Consider the following 20,909-nt stretch of genomic DNA (forward strand, 5'->3'; position numbering starts at 1 on the left):
TCATTCATTCATTTCTTTCTTTCTTTCTTTCTTTCTTTCTTTCTTTCTTTCTTTCTTTCTTTCTAAGAAAGTCGCTCATATTTGTTAAGCAATAATACAATATAATAATAATTTATCTATAGTTTCGTTTAATTAATTTATTCGATGTTTCTTTTCTTAAAGTAGCGGCAGTCTCGTGATGATAAACTTTTAACCTCATTCATGCATAATGTTGGTGAACGATCATTGAAAGTTTTAGGCTATAAAATATTCACTATGATATTGGCGTAGTTTGGAACAATTAAGATGATATTATTCATTTACTCTAACTCTGACTGGGTTATGGTATCACTATATCCATGGGACCGGGCATCGAAATTCCTGTGCCAGTCAATTTTTATTGTTACAGCTTAAGCTTGCAAGTGCGCAGAGCCGGGGAGCGCTCTGTGGCTCCTCCATCATTTTAGTTGAAACCCTAAAACACCCCAGGCTTTAAATTGCACTTGGCAGGATAGTTATGAGGCTTTGTGTCTTTGTCCCTCATTTACCCAGCTCCTACCTGGTCTTCTCCTTTGTTTGGGGACAGTGCCGTTTGTTTGAGTTTTGCCAGACCAATTAAGGCCAGTCAACTTTTATAAGGCTTAAAGAAACTATCATACAGTTTTATAAAATATGCACTATTTATATTAACGTAATTTAGAGCAACTGATATCATTAAGATTGCGCGAATATTTCCTTCCTTCCCCCTGTTCATGAATTATAGCATTCCGCTACTGTGAGTGTTCAGTGAGTTTTCATTAAATCGCGCGCAATTGGCGCCATCTGTTGCATGAGACTATCTCCATGGCACCGGGCATCGATGTCGAGATTCCTGTGCCAGTCAATTTTTATTGTTACAGTTTGCAAGTGCGCAGGCGCAGAGAAGGGGAGCGCGGAGCCTGCAGAACTGCCAGCGCTTTGTGGTACAAAGGACCCATAACAGTCAGACACGGCGCAGCGTTACAATGATCTTCTCCATCCCACCGATAGATTCCCATCCCGCCTGCATCACTTTTACGACCAGCTTCCACCAAGTCCGCGAGCCTGACCGACACTGCCCGACCGCAGAATGCACGGGGGAAAAAGAGGACTGGTGGCACCACAGAACACTTTTTTGGAAAATATTGTCCGTCGCTCAAGTGGTAAGATGATCGGTTTCTTCAGATTGCAGTACCTGATAAAGCAAAGAGGGAAAGTCTTATGATAGCTTAAGATATGTATAAATTCTCTCTCGCTTTCTTTAACTTTAATAGTGTATTTGCTTAGAATTATGCGTAAAAACAAAGCTTGTAGGCTACGTTTCTTTCTATAAAAATGGGAAACCTAATCTGATCAAAGTAAGCTTGAATATTTGCATACGACGCGACTATAGCCTACGTATAGTCACTTCTAGCTTATTGACAGTTTAATAAAAACTTTATTTATAATTATTAATGCTTAATATTAAAAAGAGCGGCAATACAGGGAGCAACCGTGAGCAAAACATGATCGCACTATTACCATAATAATAGTAATTAAACACTGTTAATAGCACATTGCCCAATTGCTTCTCAAAAAATTACCTTTCTACTATTGCTGCCCATTATCGGCAATAATGTATTAATGCATCAGTAAGACTGTTAGTCATCTATTCCTCAAAGAATTCCGAATAAAATATCTAAATTTCCACAAAAATATCAAGCAATTACAAAATGTTTTCAACATTGATAATAATAATAATATGCCATATTATTTGATGACATCTACAACCTATATTCGGGATGAATCTCATACGGGGAAACATTTATTTGCGTCAATTGACGCTTGTGAAAAGTGCGTGTATTTTGTGTGGAGTCTCACCAACAGCCATTTCGTCACACGAACAATCTTTCTAGCTTACGTGTAAAACTTTAAACCAAAAATTTAAACTAGCACTTCAGGTTCATAGTGTTTGATGGGAACTTCACTATTATAAATAATAAATTATTTTATTTTTAAGTTAAATTATGCATTGTAATCACTTTTTAATAGCATGCATTTTCAGTTTTATTTATATAATAAAAATGATTATTATCATTATTATTAATTTCATCCAAGTAGTCAAAGAGGGTCTAGAATCATCATGGGTTTATTTACATGTTCATTTCTCAATTGCTTATATCATTAAATTATTTTTAATCATAGCAAAAGTTCATTTAAAGTTGATACTGATTTTCTTGGCTGCTTTGCGGTGGATCTTCTCATTTGTGAAGGGCTTGACGCCTGTAGTGTGAATTGCAGTCGTTTTGTGTCACATACATTTTCCATGTGAATCTGCCACTGGACTTCACCAGCAGAGGTCACACATGATTACTGCATCAAAAGCTATTAATATCCCTGCACACAAATACACAGACTTAAAAGGCATAAACTTGGTGTTTTTGTATATTGAGACCAGACAGTTCTGTCTGATAAACTCTGCGTGTGTGTGTTTTCATGCGGTACCCTCAGCTCGTAATACCATGCCTTGACATTTGCTGTGGGCAGCTCTCTGACTTCCAAGGGTCTCCGGATCTCCCACACACTCTTTACCAAATCTGAGGCAGAGCTTGTATCTTTTGAGAAAAAAAAAAGGCTCTACATAATTTTTTTTATAAATCCTGATCATATTCACTGTTTTAACGAGATGCTGATGTTTGCTCTGTGAGCTCCCCTGTCACTGTGATCATCGTTTAATGTTTCATCAATGCATTAAGTGGAAGAATTTAGAATTCCAGTTCAGATGAAGTTGTTAAGCACATCTCATGTTGTTTTTGGACATCCTGCCTCATCCCATTACTAATTCAAATATGCTGACAGAATCTGAATGGGCTGGATAATTGGTTCTTGCATTTAAATTTACATTTATTTTCTTGTCAAGGATTTTTAAATAAGAAAGTTCATGCATCTGTATCTGGATGAATGAACTCTTTCACAGGCGTCAATTGGTGCAAGTCAAAAAGAGTCAAGAAGTATTTAATGCCTGAGAGGTTGAGTGTAAATAAAAGGGAAGGTAAGAGCATCATCCTTCCCACAATTTCACCAAGGTACATTTACAAAATAGTCAGTGCCGAGTCAGTGCCGATAGGCTGCCAATGAGCTGCCAGCTCCCACTGAGGCTCCATGCTGATGGTGATTTTAAAATTATATGGATGAACACTACAAAATTCTCTTAACATTTTAGAATTGTAGAGCTGATAATTATTTACAATATGATTTTGCAGCTATAATATGGTGGTGGTGTGCAAGTGGTAAATAAAGTAAGTTAACACTGATTTTTGGAATAAATTGGAGAGAGTTTGGCAGGAACTGGATCTCGGTCTAGTTGGAATCTACAGAGGTATTAGAAGTCTTTTATGTTGTCTTTATGAAGTTAGGATGCTAAGGTTTCAAAAAATATTTTCCAAAAAAGATGAGACTTGATTTGGTTTGACTACCTCCTTCATCATTTTGAAACCCCAAAACACCCCAGGCTTTAAATTGCAGTTGGCTGGTTGAACGAGGCGTAAAAAGCTAAGCAATCAAAACTCTTCATTATTGTCAATTATGTAATAGCCAAAAATGATCCAATCTTTGAGCATAATTCAGTCAATTCGTCAAATCGTTCAGGCAATTTGTTTATCATATACCTCTTATAACATCATACGCAGCATGTCCACCTCGAAATAATGAAGCCTTTGACGAGTTCAGGTGTTTCTGCGGCTTTGTGTCTCTGTCCCTCATTTACCCAGATCCTCCCTGCTCTTCTCCTTTGTTTGGGGACAGAAGAGTTTGTTTGAATTTTGCCAGTACACTTAGGGCAGTCGAAACACACAGCTGGGGGCAAACAAAGTCAACTTTTATAAGGCTTTTTCTCTTGTTTGAACAGCAAAAGCAGTGCATATTTCTCTCCAATTTTCTTATGTATGTATAGAAACAACTGTGGTGAATTATAATGTGTTAAAGAAGCTTTTTGTAGTCAGGTTGATGTTTGGCTAATCAGTGACAGCAGGAGCTCTCACTGACTGGGAAATTAAATGATTTCACAAGTGCTTTTTGACATTGAGGAAGCCCATACCTGCTGAACCAGCTTTCAAGGCTGACAATTCCAAGAACAAATTGCATATGTTTGGTTATATGGGTTAAGTTTTTTTGTTTATTTTTTATTTTGTTTTATTTTATTCTATTTTAATTTATTTAAATTATTTAATTTATTTATTTAATTTATTTATTTATTCATTTTTATTTTTGTATTATATATTTATTTTTAATAATAATAATAATTATTATTTTTATTGTTGCTGTTATTTTCAGTATGCAGTGCTGTATATTTTCTCCCATTCTTGTACTCATTTATTCTCTCTCTTTTCCTACCTCCTTAGAACTGTTCATTTGCGTATTGCGTATGGGGCTTATGTAATAATGTACCACAGCTCGTCTGAGCATGGTTGCCCCTGGCCATCCTCAGCTTGCTCTTTTGTAACGCTTGTCACAGTGTAAGGTATACATGCACACTACACACTCTCAAAGAGAGAAAGACACACACACACACACACACACACACACACTGAAAAGGGATGTTTACGGTTTAAAAAGATAAGTAAAATAAACAAGCATTTATTACACACATTATATTACATATATACTTCAGCAACAAACTTATGAAAGGGAAGCTAGAGGAATTGATAAAGTTGGGTTTGTTTGGTAAAAGGAAACTTTTGAAAGAACCAAAAAAAAAAAATCCTTAAGGAGATCATAAGACTAGTGAGGAAAAAAGATATCCATGCCAAACCAAAGCAGAAAAAAGAAAGTGCTAACCACTGTTTGCCAGGTCAGAGAGCTGGTTATGTTTTGCGTTCAATAAACCGGAGGAAACCAATATCTGATGTGTATCTAAACTGAAAATTCTTCTTTTTTTTTTTTACATGCTTGTGATCCATAATGGCTAACATAAATTTATTTTTCACAAAGATCACAGGCGCTAAAAATGGTGTACTCCTTGTAAATATAGGTTTATCTTAATAGGATCTGTTTCTTCTTCCACTTTCCCTGTAGTCGTCCTTTCACCCAGAAGCAGGTGTACCAACCTGCTTCCACGTAAGCAGTGCAAGAACACACACAATGCAATAGCATCACATACACAGAAAAATCTGAATGTTAATGGATCCAAAAATAGAAGAATGTACGCTTGTTTATTGGCATTACTCCCAACTGCAGTGACCGCCAGTAACATGCAGATGAGAGCTGGAGAAGACACTTTGCACCTCCTAATGGCAACTATAGGGAGCATGTACTTGGTGAATTGTTTGTTACGGTCTCGATTTGCCCCACCATCTTCTTTTCTAGCGTAGAAGACTGGTAGAACATCTCTGACAGCTCCCTCAGAAAGTACAGGCTGCTCTATGTTTTCTTCTACAGCCTCGCTGTGCTGTCAGTCCAGTCTACTGTTCGATGGATTTTCTATGTATTTGTGGCTTTGTACCATCCCCATTTGTTCATTCTGAATGGTTGCTGTATGAAAATCCACCACCAACTCCACTGTCTCACTTAAGTTTAACTGTAGGTTGTTTTCCATAAGAAAATTCTGTCATTAATTACTCGCCAAACCCCAACAGAATGCCACTACAAACTTCCTTCCGGGGTAGGACAAAATTTGATTTGTAGAAAGTGTTTAGATTAGAATATACCCAATATAAATAAATGGGGACTAGATCTATCAAGACCAAAAAAGAACAAAAAGCGCCATAAAATACCATCGAATGTTCCATATGACTCATGAACTTGTCAAGACTCATGAACTTGAACTCACTCTTGTGCACTATCGAGACGCAAGTCTCACCTCAGAATCATCCTAATCTACATTTCCTTCCCTCTTCCCCCGTCCCTTCTCCCTCATGCTGAGATCACCAAAATTCACCCAAGAATCTATATGGTTTAATGTGAATAATTATCATACAATATTATACATATTTGGTATCATTTGAAATGTCTCAGTGCGTCTGGTACAAATGTAAACCAAAAGGTAATAAAGTTTTTAAGAGTTTAGAGAACTTGCACACAAAGGAGGGTGGGTCTTCCAGGCAAATGGTCTCCTGCTCTCGAAAGGTGTAAACTCTGAATGTTAGCAAATGTTTCCATGTGAAAAGAAGTTTCTGGCTAGATAATGAAATGCAACAGGAGGCTCAGGGCGATTCTGTAACTCAGATCAGCCCATAATGTTGAAGGACCTCAAGGACTTCAGCATTATGTATTTTTTTAAATGTCGGGTTTAGCCTACATCTTTTACTCTTTATCTCTGAGCATATTGATGTTATTGTATTGATTATCTTTGAACTGATTATGAAATTGGCATGATACATTTACCTGACATAATAAATTGTAAACAATTGATTTTATTCTAACTGACTCTGAGTTAAAAAGAAAAGTCAAACATTTGCTTGCAGTCACGTCCAATTCAATATGTCGCACTAACCCATTAAAAGTATTAGTTAAAAAAAAAAAAAAAGAACAATCCGGCTCACTACCATTTAAAAGTATGGGGTCGATACGATTTTTTTGGTAACACTTTATTTTACAGTGTCGTTGTTACACGTTACATGTAATAAATGTAGTAATAACTATAAATTATGCATAATTGCATGCAATTAACCCTAAACCAAACCCTCATCCTAACCCTAACCCTATAGTAAGTACATGTAGTTAATTAATATTACTCAGTACTTAAATATATAATAACAGTGTAACAAAGACACCTTAAAATAAAGTGTTACCGATTTTTTTTAAATTATCTTTCTTTTTTCTTAACATGCTGCAATTATTTGATAAAAAATACAGTAAAAACAGTAATGTTGTGAAATATTATTTCAATTTAAAATAACTTCTATTTGAATATATTTTAAAAAGTAATTTAATCTTGTGATGGCCCAGCTGAATTTTCAGCATCTTTACTCCAGTCTTCAGTGTCACATGATCCAGAAATCATGCTCAAGAAACATTTATTATTATGTTGAAACATTGTGTAATTGCTTAATATTTTTTTTGTATAAATTGTGATACTGTTTTTCTGAATTCTTTGAGGAATAGAAAGTTCATAAGAACAGCATTTATTTGAAAGAGAAAGTCTTCACTGTCACTGTTGCTCAATTTAATACATCCTTGCCTAATAAAAAATCTTACTGTAGTGTATGTCCCATAAAACACACTGTACAGTAGGCTCAAAAAATGCCACCAATTGGTAAAGCAATGAATGATTCATGAGACTGGGGTTCTCCACCTGATTTGTCTTTGGCTTGATTCTAAGTCAGCTTGGCCAGATGTATTTATAACATTTAAACATAATAAAACGGGCCATTTGTGAAGCTGAAATAAACTTGTGGCAAATTGTGTATTATAAAAAAGTGACATATTAGCCCTCAGGAAATCTCGAAGTTCGTCAGACCTGGCCTGAACCTTCCCTATTGGAATTCCTAAGTGTACGCTTGAGATTAAATTGACAACGATCCTCAAAGCCGTTTGCTTAAGGCAGGACCTTAGGTCGGAGATTGGCAGTGGTTATTTCCTAATGCACACGCCGTGGACATCTCTCTTCTTGCTGGAAGTAATGGAGTCAAATGCTGACACACACAAAGTGTCACACCGTAATTGAATAGAGAATTAAAGAGGGATAAAGAATGACAGCGAGAGGCGATGAAGCCAGAGAAAAGGTCACAAATTGTCTCAAAGCAGAGAGTCTATCGCACAGCGTTTAATAATCCGTGCAATTTATAAGTCTGCTACCCTCTTTTGTCAAACTTAAAAGTTTTTGAATCTGAATCATGGCCTGTCTTTCTTGTTAGAACACTGCATTCCAAATGTCAAAGAATAACATTTTCTATAGCATGATTTTGAGTCACAAATGCTAAGAAATGTGAATTTGGATACATAAAAACACGTGTGAGACCAATAATATTTCCCTCAAATGTTGTTGCTATAGCCTTAGAGAGTTGTTTGAACAAACAGTTTCATAATGAAAAATATTGCTGACTTGCACATTCCCAGCATGCATTGCAGCAGGAATAAACTGTGTGGATTGCATTGTGATGCATCATTTTGTCTTTTGCTGACATTATGCTGTTGAGGTGTATTGATTGTCAGCATTATTTTAGTCTTGCGTAGTCAGACGCTTGACCTGTGGCATAAGATCAGGACCTGATCCTCAATTGTTGCAACTTTTTGCTGTGTCCGAAATCACATACTGAGTAGTAGGTACTACATTTGGTTTCAAACTTACTTCGCGACTGTTAAAAAAGTATGTTCTAAATAGTATGAATGTGTGTAGTATGAATTTAATTCGGATGTACAACATACGGCATGTTGTCATTGTCTTGTGACTGGCATCAGTCGCGTTGCTTCACCTCCATTCACAAATCTTCTCCCATGGCCTCATGGGACAGTAAAGTGCTCATCAAATGCACACTTCACAATCTCTCCGGAAGTGGTAGGCCATCCAGGTACTTTCCACCTGTTTAATGAATACTATGAATTCGGACATACTCACACACTGTTTTTCACCTACTTTATAGCATGGATGTTGGCATATTCGGACACAGCAAAGAACTTCCATTTTCAGCAGGAAGTGACTGTCTGATTGACATTTAAAGTGACCAACCACAGTTTGTTTGTTTTTAAGGGGTGGGTTTAAGGAATATATATATACAGTATTTATCTAGAGGCATTTAGGGACAGGTTTAAATGAAATATATATTTTATTAAACACGCCCCATAGGCAAACAAACAAACTGTGGTTGGTCTCTTTAAATGTTAGTCAGACAGTCTCACCGTAAAATATATGTTGTTCATTTCTGACTGATAGAAAAAAGAAAGTTGGCAGTCAATCAGATTATAACTTGCTACCATTTGTGTGAGTTTTTTTATGCAGTTTTTACGTGCATCTAAACGTAACTATTTCATATAATATTAATAAATATTTGCCTTGATATTCTCTTCCTCACTGTTTTTAATATCCGTCATACACATAATTGATGACATTTAAAATTATGAACACTAAATTTGTTTACTGAAATGTATAAGTCATCCAGTGCAAAAAAGCTTAACATAATTAAAAACGCATCACGTTTCTCAGCATTGATGTATAACTGTTCCCAATTTCTTTTTATAGTGCATTTTATTATGTTGCATTTACATGTGTTGTGCAAAAGAAGATGCAGCTGTTTCATGAGTTTGTGTGAGTGGGCAAGTAAAGCGGAAAGAAAATGATATGTACATATGTAAATGTGGCCATGTGAGTGCTGATATGAGATGTTTTTCCTGTAAACACACTGCTGTGGAATTGTAGGAGCAACCTAGCAGCTGTCTGTTGGCCTCCCACGTGGGGTTGGCACGCACATCACTAAGTCTTTCATCACTGTCAATATGCCTCTTATTCACCATTTACACAATAAGCTTTCGGCAGCATCATATATTACACATAAAGTGCTGATGGACTGCCGTATGCTTCACATGGATCTGGAAGTGCAATCAATGCGTATGTTACAACCACTTGGGCTATTTAAGGTCTGAATCAGCTGACATGAGCTGCTCTTAAAAACAACAAGACTAATTCAATAGAGACACAGGTAAACCTAAGTGTTAATTTGCCTCAAGTGAGATTATAAAGATTAAAGTCTTTCTAGCCTCAATATTCCATTGATTTTACATGCCGCCAGACAAAACAGCTGTGTCCTCTTATGGCCTGTGAAATGGATGCTCTTTTTGCCTTGAGGTGGATCTGGATGTGTGCCGTCTGTGTATTGCATTGCTTTATACAGCGTGGTTCAATTGTTTCAACTGTCTTTGTCCATATCATTTTAATTATAAATAAATAATGTTCATAATAATTTGTTTCATTAATAAGTAATGGGTTTGTTAACAAAGACTGAAATAAAAAATATAAATGGAAAAAAACTTTAACTAAAATAATTTTTTAAAATGGGCAAAAATGATTTTAAGCTTTAGTTTTTGATATATAGTATATTATAAAGCTTGAAACCTTTCAAATACCTGCATTAAACATACCACTATAACAGTAGAGTGTCCTGAGAAATTTCATTTGAAATTTTGAAATTATACTAGTCAGTGCATTAACTTTGGCAGCCACACTATAACCAGAATAAAAGATAGAAAGCTCTGAAAAAATTAAAACCAACATTGACAGATTGAAAACTTGTCCATAAGGGGTCATGGTGATGGATAAAAATGATTATTTCTTTGCTTTTGCTTTCACTCAAACTTTTGTGTTCCCAGAGAAACCTTGAACTCGCTCACTTGAGCATTTTACCGCAAAAGTTTTGTGAGCCAGTGTTGTTTTGTACCATTGAGATACCATTATAGTTGTTATTAATATTTTGAATTCATTTTTATTTTCCATTTTCCATGTCTTGTGCATTTTGCCCTTGATTACCTAAACTTTGTCAACAAGGCTATTAAGTGAATGCGAGTGCATTAGCAGGTAGTTGTGAATCACAGGTGTTTATATGAGATGAGGACATTGCTGCAGCCGCTGATGAGGCTGAAACCAGCATATCCCGTGCAAGTAGGCTTTGACCTTTAATTATATGAAACATTATTTTATTTATGCGTTATATTGAAGAGAACTTTTGAAGGATATTGGTTAACTTTTGCATTTTTGAGCACTTGAGCTTAACTGAGACTTGAGTCTTTGTAGACAGATAAGAGGCTCTTGTGTCAATTGCAATACTGAGGAGTTCATTTTTTCTGAATAAACGTGATCGTTCTCCTCACAAATCACTTTCTTATTTTTTAATTGGCATGTCTCTTAGGTGTCGAGGACTAGTGCATCTTTGAGCCTACAAGTGCTGTTAAAATCAGACACTCCAAAACTTACTCAAGTGGTATTGTGACTTGTGACTTGTAATTGCGTCATGTTCGCTGTAAGGTGTCTGTACTTTTACTTACTAGTATGGTTTTCATGTACTCTTTACACCTCTGATTGAAAAAAAAAAATTCTTTACCCTTCACCATGTCCCTTTAGGGGCTATGTAAAAATTGAGAAAAACTGGGCTATGTAAAAATTGAGAAAAACTAAAATAAATGAAAAATAATTCTAACAAATTAACAAAAAATAAATAATTAAAATGGCAATAAAAAATCTAAACTTTTATGACTCCCATTGCAACAACATCTCAGTCAACCCAACGGTCATTCCTCGCAAAGACTATTCTTTGTTATTGTTATGCTGTGGAAGTGACTGCTCCACTCGCCTGAACTCCTTTTCTATATTAGTTATTAATGCTTGACTTCTTGCCAGAATCTGTATTAGTCTGAACGTGCTGTCTTGGCTGAGAATATGATATATCATCAGTGACAGAGCTTTACATGATTATCATATCCGAGCCCTGATCTGCAAAACAGGATCTGGGTCTCTTGCATCCTCAGGGAGTACAGTACTTCCTCGCAATTGGCCCCTGATCCAAGGGCAGGGGCCATGGCGTGGAGACCGCTGTAATGAGTCTCCACTCTCCTTCCTCAAGGGGACAGCACTTCACTTTATCCTTTCCGCTTCTCCTTTCAGCTGGTCCTGCGGAGGCAAACTGAAAGAGGAGGAGGAGGAGAGATAATGGAGACTATTCAATGGAGGAGAGAAGCAGCCACTTTTTTTAAAATGGCTGTGTCAAATGCCACGCTCTCTCTCTCTCTCTCTCTCTCCTCTCTCTCTCTCTCATCTTCTCTCTCTCTTCTCTCTCTCTCTCTCTCTCTCTTCTCTCTCTCTCTCTCTCTCTCTTCCTCAGGGGGGACTGCATGTGTCCAGAGAGAACTGTAGCTCTGCCGCAGTATAAAAGCCTTGTGTGTATGTGTGAGCCAAGGTGATTCTGTTTGTGGGTGTCTTTATTTGTGCAAGGATTTGTATTGTCACAGACATTTCTATGACAATTTGTGTCCTGATTTGTGCTGTAATGTCTTCTTTGCCTGGCTATTTTTATACCTGCGTTGGAGGCTGAAGTCAGCTGGCTTTAGCCTCACTAAAAAGCTAATGAAGTCTAGAGAGGATGACTTAGTCTCTTTAATGGCATAAGTCCTCACAGGAAAAATGTTCAGGTCTTTGACCCACCGGCTATGCCACCTTGCATCAATTACATTGATGTCAAGACTGCATTGCAATTCAATTTGTCAAATGAAAAAATTAACTAATTAAGGCTGTTTCCACAAATTAAGTCCAAAATAGGACTTGAAACTCAAGTCTTTTTTTCTTTTCAGCAAAGTGCCATTGAAAGTGAGAGCTTAAATGAGTCTGTCCACCTCACGTGATTAGACTAAATGTTATATGTTGCTGTTCTATTTGATATTTATTTAAATTTATTTGCAGTCACACATCTACAAAAACTACAAATGTAGTTTTATACCATAATTTGTTAAATAGGTTAATTTAACAGATTTAACCACCACATGTTAGTTTGTAGTTAGTATATTTAGTATATATTGTTTTGATAAATAAAAGAAAATATATGTATATATACTGTTCAAAGGTTAGGGACCAGTAAGATATGAATGAATACTTTTGTTCAGCAAAGATGCAATAGAACTGATCAAAAGTGTCAGTAAAGCCTTTTATAATGGAACAAATATTTCTATTTCAAATATATGCTGTTATTTTAAATTTTATTTTCATCAAAGAATTCTGGGGGGAAAAAGGCATCAGTTTCCAAAAAAAAAAATTAAGCAGCACAACTGTTTTCAACATTGATAATAATAAGAAATGTTTCTTGAGCAGCAAATCGACATATTGGAATGATTTCTGAAGGATCATGTGAAGACTGGAGTAATGATTTTGACAATTCAGCTTTGCCATCACAAGAATAAATTACTTTTAAAAATGTATTAAAATAGAAAACAGTCAAAATTGTCATAAAATTACTGTTCTTACTGAATTTTTGAGTAAATAAATGCAGCCATGATGAGCATAAGATAATTCTTTAAAAAACACATTAACCACAGTTACAACATCTACCAGCAGGGGGCTAATAGTGTCATAGGTCCCAACTATGCAGAAATTCTATTCTGTTCTTAAACTTCTGAGAGTTTTGGCTTTCAGGAAAGCATCTACAAATTATTAAGTACAAAACTGTTTTTGCTGTTCAAATATTTTGTCTTATCCCGAATCACTACGGTACACCTATAATAAGTGTTTATATTTGGACTATTTTAGACTGGTTCGGGTCGGCACTGCTCCGGAGTAGCCCAGTACCTGCGTGACTCGTCATAGACATAAACAGAGAGAAGTAGCTCCGGCTACAATGCCGTTTTCTTTATTAACTGCTAGAATGGCAAAATTGACATAGTGTACCTTTAAGATCTGTTAAACCATTTAAAGCACTGGTCTCAAACTCAGTTCCTGGAGGGCCACAGTTCTACACAGTTTTGCTCCATCCATAATTAAACCCAGCTAATGAAGGTCTTCAGGATTACTAGAAGTTTCCAAGCAGGTATTAGTTGGAGCTAAACTCTGCAGGGCTGTGTCCCTCCAGGATCTGAGTTTGAGACCACTGATTTAAAGTGTTTTTTTTTTAAATTCCATTAATTCCATAAAGCTGGTTTAACTGAAGTGCAATAAAATCCAGGACACAAACTGGTTTTTAACTGGAGACATGAATCTCTGAACTACACCCAACCATGTATTAAGATAATAATATGTACACTAAATATACATACTGTAATAGTTATTTAGGCACAGTAATAAATGTGTCCTTCTGCCTTCTCTTATTTTTCAATGCAGAGACAAGTTTCTTGTTGGGGAATGCGCAAATCGTGGAGTGGCCTATAGTTTACAGTAATGACGGATTCTGCAAGCTCTCTGGTTACCACAGGGCAGAGGTCATGCAGAAGAGTAGCACCTGCAGGTGAGTCCCTCTCCCAAATGTCCACTTGTACCGTCTTTATTCTTTAGTCAAGGACAGACAGTGAAAGATAAATTTATATTCGCAAGGCATGCAGGATTCAAAAACGCATTAGTGTGCATCATAACTAAATGATGTGTTTTTACAGAATTAAATTGTTTTGAATATGGAAAGGAAGCCTCACACACTCTTCCAGAGAGATTATGCCTGGGTACCTGAAGCTAAATCTATTAAACTGATGCAGTGCAGAATGTGAAGTAGTGGAAAGACAGGAAGGACAGAGTTTGATTGTTTTGTTTTGTTGATTTATTTCTCAAGTGAGTACTAACCTCTCTATGCCTGCCAGTTTCACTCATCACAGGAGTGAGGATATTACTTGAATGATTTGGTGAAGTGTTAGAGACAGAAGTGTCATTTTCTCACTCTGCTTGAGTTAGCAAAGCTGCTACAGCATACTTCTCACATCAGTTCAGCTGCGTTAAGCCATAGTAGAATCTGCTTGCGCCATTTAGCCACTCAGAGAGCGCATTTCTCCTGAGCTATCACTGAACACCTTGTTAGCGCTAAATAAGCTCAGTAAGGTGCCAATCATCGGAGCAGAAATAGAAATACCAACTACAGTGATTTGGCTCTGCCTACATACAGTGATATGGATCTGCCTACAGACTGTGATAAGCCTCCAGATTGACTCAAGGATTCAATGGGAATTTTAGAGGTAGAACTGGCACAAGCCTTTGTCAGCTAAAGCAATAAGGGTGAAGATTTGATACTAAAAATCTTTGAGTAGCTTATAGCCACAAAACTCAAATGCACCATAAATCTCTGTATTTTTGGTTTTATGGAAGCTGAAGTGATAATAAGATCCAAAGGAAATTTCTGGGGAATTCCGTGCATGCTAAAGAAGTTGCAAAGTCTTCCAGTCCTGATTGTAGTAATTTGCTAAAATCACTATTTTGTTAAAACAAATGTGAGTTTAATGTTTTATCTAATATATAATATATATCATGAAAATGATCCACCCCACATTCTCACATATTCAGCTTTGCCAATGTCTATTGCACATTTTTGTTTTCCAATAAATATATATATTTTTTGTCAATTTAAATATTTAGTCAAATGATAATTTAAGCAATTTGATGTATGCCTATGTCTCATTTGTTATCATTAAATTGTATTATCCCAAAGTCTGAAACTATGATGCTTCCAGTTGACATTTAATGCAAAAATTATATAATAAGCATATGAATTTCAATGAAAAGTTGAATTGGAAAATGTTTTTTTGTGTGTGTGTGTGTATTTCTCCCTTTAATGACATTATTTGCTTATTTGATAAGCAAGAATTTTAATGATTTTGTAAATTCATTTTATGTTTCCTATAACCTATCATATTTTTCCAGGCTAAAATCATATTTTGAATGCTAGATTTTCAAATATGATTTCAGACTTTTAAACTCCACTGATCACAGACACCTTATTCGCACAATTTGCAAGAACTTTAAACCCATACCTTGTTTTTGCTGCTGTTTGAAACTTGTCTGAACAAGGGCTTCGTATCTACTGTTTGACCAGCCTCCATAAGTTAAATAGAGCGGCTGCAGTAACTGACAGCCCGTGTCATCAGCCTCTCCCCTTGTGCACACTCTGTGTATTAACTGACAGTGAAAGACAAGGTAGAGTTTATCGAGCGGATGTGTGTGCCACACAGGTGTGTGCGCTCCCCTAACTCTCTCTCATTTTCATCACCTGCTTCTCCCTTTCCCACCCACTTCTCCCACTCTCACAACCTTTTTTTGACTTGTACTCTTATGTGTCTCTGTCCCTCCCGGCAGTTTCATGTACGGCGAGCTGACAGACAAGAAGACAATAGACAAAGTCAGACAGACCTTCGATAACTATGAATCCAATTGCTTTGAAGTGCTGCTGTATAAGAAGAACAGTGAGTATTCCCAGCTATGATTGTTTGCTGTCCTTGCTGCATCTAGCAGAAGATTGAAAGTGCAGAGATGCAGTTGTGCTCTATATAAGAAGCTGAATTCTAGAAATAAATGAAAATAACTTGAGAAAATGACTTAAGACTAAATTTATATATATATTAAAATATTTAAAGTTTTAGCCATTCATGTGGATGCATTCATGTGGATTTGAGGACCGGTTGCAATGAGCCTATCATAGAAACTGTGGCATGATCCGCGTGAATGTGAAAGCAACTCGAACTCGGGTGCGCACTTGTTCAGGAAGTAAAGTAACCTGCGCATGCATTTTAGCCAATGGCAACGTCAATAGTTCAACAAAACACATGTTATAATTGATGACAGTGGTGATGATTTACCTTGGATACAAGCAAGAGTGAGCGTGCAGCGTAGTCGCACATAGTGAGTACTATCAGAGCGGATAATGAATGGTCCACAATCTGCTGTCTCCCCAAGAGTCAGTTTTCAAGCAGCAGAATGCCGTCCTCATGCGACACACATACAGTAAACCCAAGCAGTTCCCTCTTCTGTGCATAATCAAAAGATTTTAAAACATAATATATTGACCCCCATCATGTTTTCTATCATGCGCCGTGCATGTTTGTGATGACGTGAGATGAACACAATTGCACACGGGTTCGAAAGAATCAAGTTGAAGCTGTATCCCAATTCAGAGGCTGCATCCTTCAAAGGCGCGAACGTCAGACTGAGCATTGTTAAATGGGACAGTCTAGCCAACTGTCTGAAAAAAAAAAGAAAGAAAAAAAACAGTGTTCACTAACTGTCTAAATATGTTAATCTTGGTCCATTTCTGTATATAATAAAGAGTATAAACTATATAAAACCACTTCTTAGTAAGATATAAGTCAGTTTCTCTGCAATGTTTCTCAAAAAAATCCTGCCGTCACTGGCGCGCAATGAATTCTGAGGTAAGCAAGGCTGCAAAGGATCCATCTGTTGTATCGTACATTGCCCAGGAAATGAAGGACACATTTCAAGCCGCATTTGAAGGAGCCTTCGAATTGAGACAGCCTTTGTTTTTTTGGGTAACCTTGCAGGCTTGCCTTCAAGTGTCTTTGATGCAGCCTCTGAATTGGGACGCAGCTTTGAGTGTGAAACTTGACCAACGCTGCGGGGGCCGCCGGGAACAATCGCACTCAGACCACAGCAAACGTGACCAGTGTGAAAGCCTCCCATTGAACAGCATTTAAACCTTAAAACTTGCATTATATAAACTTTATTTTCATGGATCTGCCTGGGTGGGTGGGCAAGCTGGCAATCGTAGCTCCGCCCCTGAGCTAAAAGCAGGCAAAAGATGTCATTCTGAAACTTTTCTCCGCTCTTTCGCGAAAAAGGTGTCCTACTAAAAATGGGTTTGGGCATTTTAGCCGTTTTGTCGAGTACTCGGGGTAGGCTAATGTGCAGATACTTAAAAAAAAAATCATTTTTATATTCGTCATACGGACGTTTGGTTATTACATCGCGTTTTTTTTTTTTTTTTTTTTTTGTGATTGCGATGCAGCCCGCTTTCTGTTTCCGTCACTTGCAATCAGTGTTGCATGTTTAGTACGCAATAAGAAGTTAAAATATTATTTTAAAGACTGAAAAACCTGTGTTCTGTTTTATTCAGTTGCACGCCGTTTAGCTGATAAGGATAGAATACCGGGTGTGCGGGTACACACACACACACACTCGGTATTTTATCCTTATCTAGATTCTGTGAAAGTCAAGTAATTTGTGATCATGACTGATTATCGTCTACTCTGACCATCCCTAAAAACCCAACATATTTGCTGAGTTATTTGACCATTTACACTTTGAGGCATCTTGCATTGTGGGCACAATTGCATCCTCTCTGCACTTGAATTTCTGTAATGCAGTTACTTTGAAGATATATCACCTCATGTTGCCTCTGAAAGATAAAGCTGCCCTGTTAAGCTTAAATGTAATGACCCATTAGGCACAAGAGTTACATAGTATATTTCTCTTATGGGTGAATGAGGACCTTGGTCTCATTGATCTTTGTGTCTCCTTTTTTCCTGTCTTTCTCTTGCCATCTTTATTTGCCACCATAATCTCATAATTTATTCCTCTCCTTCCCTTCTTTTAACCACTATGTCACTTTCACTTTCTCTCACTATTCTCATCATTTTCATCATGTCTTTTATCTTCTTGGTCATGACTTCTTTTAAACCCTCTATTTGCTTCTTACCACTTTTCATCCTTTCCTTTCCTTTCATCCTGCTTTCTCTCCTCTCTCATTGCGTTCACCCGGTGCTGTCAGGAACCCCTGTGTGGCTCTACATGCAGGTGGCCCCCATCAGGAATGAGAACGATAAGGTGGTCCTGTTCCTCTGCACTTTTAAGGATATCACTGTCTTCAAGCAGCCCATTGAAGATGAGACCACCAGAGGTAAGGACTCTAAACCTCATCTTAAAAGTGTACAATTTTTGTTGTAGAAATTGCATCAGCACACCAAAAAACTTGATTTGATGCATCGTTTCATTTTTTTTTTTTTTTCTCTTGAATGAAATTATGCAACTCATTTATGTCAAATGGTTGCATAAATGCAATCTGGATGATCAATGATATTTTATTAGACTACAATTTAAATGTCAACATCCCATAAAAATTGTTAGTTTGTCTTATACACAACACTCTACAAAATCATATTTTAATAATTAAACATTTTAGATTTTTTAATAATTTTATTTGTATTTTTCTCTTGTTTTCATGTAAACAATATTCTTAAAACAAGATAAATCTACATGGGAAGCAATACTTTTTGATTTCAGAGAATATATCTTGAATTGAGTTTATTTTTCATAACCTGTTAACAAATTTCTTTATTTAAATTACTTGATTTAATGATTGATTATTTATTTATTTGTCTATTTTATTTTTAAAAGTATAAGTTAAAGTACAGATCACAAAAAATAGAGGTTTAAATAAAAAAGTCCCTAATATCTTACAACATAATATTCCTAATAAATATCCCTAATATTTTCTACAATATTTCAAGTAGATTGATCTTATTTGAAAGATGTTTAGATATTTTTACTGAAAAAAGACAAAAATACTGATTAAGGTTAGTTGGATGCAGTGATGAGGCCAGACATTTTAAAGGTGAGTGGACCTTGTTGAAATAGGGTGTAGAAAATGCCTACTCTTAAATTACATCATTGTACAATACATGGGATAAAAATAATTAGACAATTAAGATTAGTTAAATGTGATTTATTGTCAGCCAACAGTTTCATGAAAACATCATAATCCATTTATAAATAAAATAACCAATGAACAGAATAAGAACAATAAACAAAAATAATCATTGAAGGAGTGTGTGTAAGGCTTAGGGTGCGTCTCAATCTGATCCCTAGCTTCCCTAGGTTGTGAATCAGTATATTGTGTACATTAATTTGGGCTCTGGTAAGGACAGTAAGGCTCACTACACATTGGGACACTGATGACTCTATTTCCAGTGACATGAAAACATATTCTACAACATCACAACTGGTATTTACGTATGAACATCAGAACAACTTTCTGACATGATGTTTTAATGTTATTTAAAGTACATTATGATAAATGCTTTGCTTGTTACATATGTGCAACATTTCAGCCTTTGATAAATTATAAATATTAGCTAGATTATGTTCAGTTACCTGTCTAGCGATGAATGTTTATGCTGAAATGTAATTAAATAATGGTTTGTATTTTAAAAGAAATCTTTCGAGTGTCATTATGTGAAGTGAGTTGGCGCACATGATTTATGTTTCGCGCTTCAATGCTCAATGCTTTGTGGTTTTCATGGTGCATTGTGGGACTTTTTAGGGAGCAAACGTTTTAGTGCACTGGGAAGATTTCGCGATTTAGACAGCCCTTAAAAAGGCCCTGACAGGCCCTTAATCAGTTCCCTGACTACTGAACTAGGGAGCTGATTGAGACGCACCCTTAGTCTTCCTCTGGCCACGGGCTTGAGACTAGCATGGAATTTTCTCACTCAAACCACTGCCTGCTGTTGCTTTTGATTGCTTTTAGAAGGAAAAGCTGCTCATAACTGCTGGTCTAAGATCAGTTTTCACCGTAGCACATTGGCAATTTGACAAAAGATTATTAGTGTATTGGTGTTTGCACTTTGGAGAGCATCATATGTTTCTATTTACAATGTAGACAGCTTTATTGATTATAACGGAACTTCATGATATTGCGTCATCATGCCTAAAATGTCACCTAAAAAAGGCGATGTATAAGCAATTCAGAATTTGAATGCATCTTTTGTATTTCATGCTTGACCAGCAGCCACGTACACGCTGTAAAATTTTGGGAGTGACATTTCCTTAATTCATGTATATTCATGTAATTGTCTCATTTGATTGTATGGAACAGACTGTCAATCTGAGTGTGCCAGTGCCACCCTGGTCCTTATAAAACCTCGCCACTGGTTGGATGTGTTTTTACTGTGTGGTGCAGCCTGCTTGGCACAATAGTGCATGGTAGTTTAATGAGATTGACAAGCTGTCACTTTAGGTTGGAGAGTGCTGCTTATGGGCAGAACTGCAGTCAGCCGTAGAGCGTTCCTTGTATATATGTGCATTTATGATTGATGGGCATTGTCAGATCCCACTTTTTCCTCCATTTACTCTCTCTTTCTGCTTTTCTCTCTCTCGATCTCTTATAAACCAGTGGCTATTTTCCTTGTCAGCTTGTGCCACTGCTAAACTGAAGCACTTGTCCTTTGACAGTGATCCTAGCCCACACAGGAGCTCTTTGAAGACACATACAAACACACACACACACAGGTATATATATATGGAATTTCCCCTCAGAGACTTGATAGCAGCTGCCGTCACTTTATGGCAGTGCACCTGTGCCCAGCTGAGTCTCTTGTCAGTGGGTGTGTACAGAGCGACAGGAAGTGGCATTAAAGTTCAGTGAATATCACTATCTAACAGATGGATAGCCAATCAGATGGATAAACCTGGTGAAATGAAACCTCTCTGCAGTTATTGACATCTGTGATAGGCAGCATAGTCATAGTCTAGCTATAGTGCT

General features: G+C 36.7%; 1 protein-coding gene across 1 annotated transcript in view; it reads left to right on the forward strand.

The window, feature by feature from the left end:
• Positions 1-1,015: 1,015 nt before the first annotated feature.
• The window catches only part of kcnh5a (potassium voltage-gated channel, subfamily H (eag-related), member 5a), an 87,488-nt gene continuing 67,594 nt past the window's right edge, over positions 1,016-20,909 (forward strand). Inside the window, exons 1-4 of the mRNA XM_084090133.1 lie at positions 1,016-1,160; positions 13,763-13,886; positions 15,713-15,819; positions 18,138-18,266. Of these exons, the coding sequence (XP_083946259.1) occupies positions 1,088-1,160; positions 13,763-13,886; positions 15,713-15,819; positions 18,138-18,266 (433 nt within the window). The 5' untranslated portion in view covers positions 1,016-1,087. The remainder of the gene's footprint in view (positions 1,161-13,762; positions 13,887-15,712; positions 15,820-18,137; positions 18,267-20,909) is intronic.

This window comes from Abramis brama, assembly GCF_963993115.1.
Source record: "Abramis brama genome assembly, chromosome: 18".
Classification (NCBI taxonomy): Eukaryota; Metazoa; Chordata; class Actinopteri; order Cypriniformes; family Leuciscidae; genus Abramis; species Abramis brama.